This window comes from Palaemon carinicauda, chromosome 18, assembly GCF_036898095.1.
Source record: "Palaemon carinicauda isolate YSFRI2023 chromosome 18, ASM3689809v2, whole genome shotgun sequence".
NCBI classification, from domain to species: Eukaryota; Metazoa; Arthropoda; class Malacostraca; order Decapoda; family Palaemonidae; genus Palaemon; species Palaemon carinicauda.
The window spans coordinates 15366545-15374044 of record NC_090742.1 but is presented as its reverse complement, the minus strand read 5'-3'; the positions used below and the strand labels follow the sequence as shown (position 1 = coordinate 15374044).

The 7500-nt window shown below is 36.9% G+C and overlaps 2 protein-coding genes across 2 annotated transcripts in view; both read left to right on the top strand.

Moving 5' to 3' along the window:
* LOC137657627 (zinc finger and BTB domain-containing protein 14-like) overlaps window positions 1–610 on the top strand; it is a 59028-nt gene extending 58418 nt beyond the window's left edge. Inside the window, exon 6 of the mRNA XM_068392006.1 lies at window positions 1–610. This exon is cut by the window's left edge and continues 743 nt beyond it. The gene's annotated coding sequence lies outside the window, so the exon portion shown is untranslated.
* A 2845-nt stretch (window positions 611–3455) lies between these two features.
* The window catches only part of ssp6 (short spindle 6), a 363586-nt gene continuing 359541 nt past the window's right edge, over window positions 3456–7500 (top strand). The window contains exon 1 of the mRNA XM_068392001.1: window positions 3456–4197. Coding sequence (XP_068248102.1) covers window positions 3697–4197 — 501 coding nt within the window. The 5' untranslated portion in view covers window positions 3456–3696. The remainder of the gene's footprint in view (window positions 4198–7500) is intronic.

Genomic DNA, 7500 nt, shown 5'->3' with positions numbered 1-7500 from the left:
GAAAACATGAAGAGTTTGTTTAACCGTTCCCAAAAAATTTTTTTGGGCTTCTATAAATATGCGGAAAAAAATTTAACGGGTATTTTTAATCAAGCCTTTTGTATGAACTTTCTTATCAATACAATATCGATTTTAAGGATGCAAATGAAAGATTTCGTAAATCATGTGTGTTATAGTTTGATTAACTTTTGGTATCAATAACCTGTACCTATAGTCAATTCCTTTTAGTGAGGCAGACTTGCACCGACTCGCAGGGGTGCCCTTTTAGCTCGGAAAAGTTTCCTGATCGCTGATTGGTTGGACAAGATAATTCTAACCAATCAAATAGCAGGAAACTTTTCCCAGCTAAAAGGGCACCGCTGCGAGTCGGTGCAAATGCGCCTCATTAAAAGGTGTGACCAGTTGCATAGCATAATTAATCATGTGATTGGTAACAATATTGTCATTAAACTTATGTGAGGGCCACAAATTGTATTATGTTCAAGAGATAAGTCATATAGGTTTCACACCTTTCTTGCAATAATGATGAATTTTTAAAAATATCCGACAGACTGTAATTGTTGAACTTGTCTAGGTCACCAAATTAAATGAATATATTTTTGTAATACAATCTTTTCCTGAATCCATCTATTTTTAAGCAGTAGAATAGGAATTCTGAAAGATGAATGCAGGCGTAGTTTACGTTCAATGCATTAAACATTTGAAAACATCATTTTAGTTCTTTAAAGAAAATTGAGAAAACAGCTTGAAAATTATGAAATATATAATATATGTAAAGAAAAAAAGAAGAATTATTATTAGATAGATCGTTATATATCTATACTGACAAGAACTTAATTATTTAGGCTAATGGTAACAAAGAGAAAAAGTCACTAATTAACGTATCCTCATTATAAAGTATTAAGAATATAACTGATAAGAAAAATTACTCTCTACCTATTAAACTCCCATTGCTTTTAAATTTCAAGACTATTTTATGTAGCTATGGTAAAGAATGAATTCTAGAACTTTAGAACGAGGATGACTAGAAATGAGAAATATGGAGAAATTTCTTTATTTAGCAAATGCTTCTTCTTCAAATCCAGCATAAGTGGGTATAGTTCAGTTAGTGCACTTTACACGGTTTAAAGGTAGCTCATGAATGGCAGAGGCAAGGGACAGTGATATTGCCATAGCAAGCAGGACAATGCCCTAGAGATTAACCATATATTATATGATCAGTGCCCAAGCCTCCTCTCCACCCAAGCTAGGATCAGGGAGGACCAGGCATTGGCTGCTGATGACTCAGCAGATAGACCTATAGGCTCCCCCAAACCCCCCAACCGTAGCTCACAAGGATGGTAAGGTTACAGATACTAATGGTACTAGCGAGTCTGAGCGGAACTCGAACCCCCGACTGGCAAACACCAGGCAGAGACGTTACCAATCAGGCCACAACAACCCTTGCTTTAGAAATGTTTTCGAACAATGGCTCCTTCAAAATCAGCTGAGATTGTTTGAAGGACCCGACAGCAACTCTTTCTGAGAACAAGGCAAAGTTTAGCCAACTTGTTGAGATACTACCGCTAAAGAGTGATTGGGACCTTTGACTGGCCAGACACTAGTACATTGTATCCCTCTCTCTGGTTACGGCTTATTTCATCTTTGCCAACACATACACAGAATAGGCTGACCTATTCTTTACACATTCTGCTCTTTCCTCATACACTTAACAATTCTTCTTCTCTCAGAAGGTTAACTACTGCACTGTAATTGTTCAGTGGCTACTTTACTCTTGGTAAGGGTTAAAGAAACTTCAGCTATGGTAAGCAGCTCTTCTAGGAGGACACTCCAAAATCAATCCATTGTTCTATAGTCTTGGGTAGTGTCATAGCCTCCGTACCATAGTCTTCCGCTGTCTTGGGTTAGAGTTCTCTTGCTTGAGGGTACATAAGGGCACACTGTTTTATTTCTCTTCCTCTTGTTATTTTGAAGTTTTATAGTTGTATGAAAGATTTATTTTAATGTTTTCTTAAACTTCTCTTGTTTATTTCCTTTCCTCAGTGGGCTATTTTCCCTTTTGGAGCCTTTGGGCTTATAGCATCCTTCTTATCCAACTAGGGTTGTAGCTTAGCAAACAACAACAACAATAATAATAATAATAATAAAAACTCAGAGAATTTTTTATTGCAGTCAATGTTTTCATACTAATGAGAATGTTTTTGGAACCCTCATATTTGTAAGGTAAGAACTTCTCAGGACTTAAATTGTCATGAAACTTTAGTAATAAAATGAAGCTCAAACTTGTTTAAAGGCAAGTATTGTAGGCCTACTTTTTTTACCTTTATAATCGCAACGCCAGATAATTAAAAACTAATGTCAGGCGTGTAAATGAAATATGGAGTGCCATTGCAATAGACTTTTTTATATAAATGATTGTTCAAGTTTTCATTTATTTGAATGCATTTAAAATAATGTAGGCCTGTTTACCCTTCATGTCATTTATAGTTGAAATGCGTTGCTATAGATTTTTTTCTTTGAATTTTAGATGAATTATAGTAATTCCACATAAAGAAATGTTGCCTAATAGAAATGACATTAGATTTAAAGACTTTTGTTTAAGAAACTGAAAATTTGTAAAACTTTAATTATAAGAGTAAAAGATTACTAGATAATAACCTCTATAATAGTTAATTGAAAATATATTTAACGCGAGTTACAGCTGAAATAGAATAAAGAAAGTAGAGTTTATAATCTTTATACAAAGTTTTAAAGTCTCACACACGTCTGGACATTCAAAGTTGAAGAAAACGCACCCGTCCATCTACGAACGTCACATTACCAACTGATTCCGCCTCGACAAGTTTTTTCGGCCTACTCTGCAATCTATGCAGGATAGTCTTTGAGTGACGAACATAAAAGTAGCTTTAGAAGAGAGAAAGTGGGGGCGAGAAGTGAGTATAAGAGAAGGAAAGGACTTCAACGGCCAACTAGTGGAGAGGATCGACTGTGGGGTTCATTGGGTCGATACCTCGCCGCTCTCAGAGTGACAGCTGCTGCAGACGACACTCCTCCTCCCTCCCTCCTCCCTTATCCTCCCTCCTCCCTCCTCCCCCACAACATCGCCAGGCACCTCTGCCACTCAGGGTTGCCAGATATGGGTATTTATTCCTAGATTGGGGATTTTGGGTGTCTAATGGGGATATTCTGTACAAATTTCTATGAAGAAGAAACAAAGATGAATGAACTTTTATATTGTTGCAATTAGTTTACTTGCACTTATATGAAGTATAGTGGGTAATTTCTATGTTAGTAAAGCCTACATGATCAGAAGAAAATATATTTGTGGAAATGAAGATTTTTGGGTTGTTTTGGGGATTTTTTATCATGAGTTTTTGGGGATTTTTACACTAACCCATCTGGCAACACTGCCTCTGCCACCAGTCAGTAGTCACGACCACAGTTGTGTTGGGTTCTCCGAGGGGGAAAGGTGGTGTGTTCCAACGTAGCCTTTGTCATACCTTCGTGCTTTTGTTTCCCCCTTTTTCCCCAACTGGGAACCTGGTTTGACATCGTTCCCTGAGAGCTGACTGTCTCTCGCGAGGTGTATAATAATCGTCCATTATGGCAGTCACGTAACCCTTCTTGTCTATTTTTTTTATTTAAATTCATAAAGCTTGAGTCCGATTTTTTTTTTCTCGAAAATATTGCTCCCGAATGACATGTTTTGCCTTGTCTTTGTCTGGACGTTTTGGGTCAGATTATTATGCGGGGTTGGGTCTCCGTTGGGATCTGACCGTGGGATTTAAGAGGGATTTAAGTGTCTCTGTGTCTGCTGGAGGAGGGGAAGAAGAAGTGGTAGAAGGTCGAACGAAGGCTGCTAAGGGCGGAATCGGAATACCGACGGAGGTGGAGGAGGAGAAGGACATGGCCAGCGCGCCCAATAATCACAGCGCTGCAACAACCCAGTCCATGCAGCAGCAGCAGCAGCAACAACAACAACAACAGCAACAACAGCAGCAGCATATACAGCACCACCAGTCCTCGCAGCATCTAGCACAACATCATTCCCAGCAACAGCAACATGCACAACAACAGCAGCAGCAACAACAACAACAGCAACAGCCTCAACCCCACCAGCACAAACGTCAGGCATCTTGCAAGAGTAAAAGCGTTTCGTCGGACTATGCCAATGTCAGGTCACTGGAAGCTTCTCAGGTCAGTTTTAGGTTTTAAGTATTGACGCGTCTGTTCAGGGCGGTTTTTTAAAAAGGGATTCAAACCTTATTTACAGTCCATTAACTGGGTCTAATTTTAAAGGGATTGAAACCCTATTTTCCATCGATAAACTGGGTTGAATTTCAAATGGATTAAACCCCATTTTTCTTCTATTAACCAGGTCTAATTCCAAAGGGATTAAAATCCTGTTTTCGTCGATAAACTGGGTCGAATTTCAAATGAAATAAAAGTTATTTTTCGTCCATTAATTAGGTCTGATTTCAAAGGGATTCAAACCCTATTTTCGTCAATAAACTGGGTCGAATTTCAAAGGGATTCAAACCCTATTTTCGTCAATAAACTGGGTCGAATTTCAAAGGGATTCAAACCCTATTTTCGTCAATAAACTGGGTCGAATTTCAAAGGGATTCAAACCCTATTTTCGTCAATAAACTGGGTCGAATTTCAAAGGGATTCAAACCCTATTTTCGTCATTAAACTGGGTCGAATTTCAAAGGGATTCAAACCCTATTTTCGTCAATAAACTGGGTCGAATTTCAAAGGGATTCAAACCCTATTTTCGTCATTAAACTGGGTCGAATTTCAAAGGGATTCAAACCCTATTTTCGTCATTAAACTGGGTCGAATTTCAAAGGGATTCAAACCCTATTTTCGTCAATAAACTGGGTCGAATTTCAAAGGGATTCAAACCCTATTTTCGTCATTAAACTGGGTCGAATTTCAAAGGGATTCAAACCCTATTTTCGTCAATAAACTGGGTCGAATTTCAAAGGGATTCAAACCCTATTTTCGTCATTAAACTGGGTCGAATTTCAAAGGGATTCAAACCCTATTTTCGTCATTAAACTGGGTCGAATTTCAAAGGGATTCAAACCCTATTTTCGTCAATAAACTGGGTCGAATTTCAAAGGGATTCAAACCCTATTTTCGTCATTAAACTGGGTCGAATTTCAAAGGGATTCAAACCCTATTTTCGTCATTAAACTGGGTCGAATTTCAAAGGGATTCAAACCCTATTTTCGTCAATAAACTGGGTCGAATTTCAAAGGGATTCAAACCCTATTTTCGTCCATTAATTAGGTCTGATTTCAAAGGGATTCAAACCCTATTTTCGTCAATAAACTGGGTCGAATTTCAAAGGGATTCAAACCCTATTTTCGTCAATAAACTGGGTCGAATTTCAAAGGGATTCAAACCCTATTTTCGTCAATAAACTGGGTCGAATTTCAAAGGGATTCAAACCCTATTTTCGTCATTAAACTGGGTCGAATTTCAAAGGGACTCAAATCCTATTTACAGTCCATTAACTGGGTCTAATTTCTAATGAATTCAAATCGTATTTTAACTCCATTAACTGGGTTTAATTTCAACGGGATTCAAACGCCATTTTTCGTCTATTAACTGGTATTAATTTCAAAAGGATTCAAACCCTTTTTACAGTACATTAAATGGATTTAATTTCAAAGGGATTCAAACCCTATTTTCAATCCATACATTTTGTTTTATCCAAAGGGATTTATTAATCTACGTATGGTAGTCGCTAAATCCTAATGCCAATAGAGTATTTAAGAATGTTCCTTTGCCATTTTTCATTATCTGTATCATCATTATTATCGTTCTTTTTATTATTCTACGTTTTGTGTTTGTTTTTGTTTATGATAGTACAAACAGCTCATTCCTGGAATCCCATCTATTTTCATATTAATTGGATGAAGTTTACCGAGAGAGAGAGAGAGAGAGAGAGAGAGAGAGAGAGAGAGAGAGAGAGAGAGAGAGAGAGAGAGAGAGGTACGAAAGCCATACCTGAGTACAGGAAACTTGAAGTGAAGACCAGGGCAAAATAGGTCAGATGCAGCAACAAAGAGAGAGGGAGACGGGTATAAAGAGAGGTCAGACACATCTGTACCTCTCCCTCCCTCTCTCTCTTTCTCTCTCCCTCGCTCTCTCCCTCTCCCTCCCTCTCTCTCTCTCTCCCTTCCTCTCTCTCACTCTCCTTCCCTCTCACTCACTCTCCCTCCCTCTCTTTTTCTGTAAACAAAGAAAGACTTTTGTGTGGGTGAATATTTATGTTTTTAGCTAATTATATAAGGAAAATTTACTTTATATTGACATTCAGTATGTATATGTTAACGTTTTTGTGAGAGAGAGAGAGAGAGAGAGAGAGAGAGAGAGAGAGAGAGAGAGAGAGAGAGAGAGAGAGAGCGAACAGCTGATGATGCCAGTGAACAATGGGAGCCTAAAGTCCTACCTCTTTGTATTAATTCGAGAAGATATATGGGCTTAATATCAGCCGGGTTAAATTTGAAGCTGTTTACTTAGAAAGACTTGCCACAAACGAAGACTATTTTGGGTAATGGAGTAGGCTAAAATATTTTGGTTTACGATGATTTAAGAGTTCTTGGTTATAACTTGTTTCTTAAACAACACAAATAATCCCTTTCACTATCTTTACAGAAGCATTTTAGAGCTTGTTATAGGCCTATATGATAAAAGCAATTTAGAGCCAGTACTGACATAGGCATATATGGCAAAAAAACATTTTAGATCCAGTCATGACATAGGCCTATATGCCAAAAGCATTTTGGAGCCAGTCCTGACATAGGCCTACATGACAAAAACATTTTAGAGCCTGCCCTGACATAGACCTATAGGATAAAAGCATTTTAGAGTCAGTCCTGACATAGGCCTATATGGCAAAAACATTTTAGAGCCAGTTTTGACATAAGCCTACATGCCAAAAACATTTTAGAGCCAGTCCCGACATAGGCCTATATGAAAGCACGCACAGAATTGTAAGCTACAAACAATAAAAAAATCAGTTTTGGTTATATTAAGAGCAATCGAAAATGCTGGATCTCAAGTAAGTCTACTACGGATTATGAAATGCTTTTGAAGTGTAATGGATTAATTAACTTGAGACGTTTGAGCAATTGATCTAAGCTAGCTCTTTTAAGAGGATGAGAGAGAGAGAGAGAGAGAGAGAGAGACTCCGTGGCGTTCTCTAACCTGACTTCACCCTATATATATATATATATATATATATATATATATATATATATATATATATATATATGTTATATGTATATAATATATATATATATATATATATATATATATATATATATATATATATATATATATAGGCCTATATACATATAATATATATTTAGGCCTCTATATATATAATATATATATATTATATGTATATAGGCCTATATACATATAATATATATATATATATATATATATATATATATATATATATATATATATATATATTGG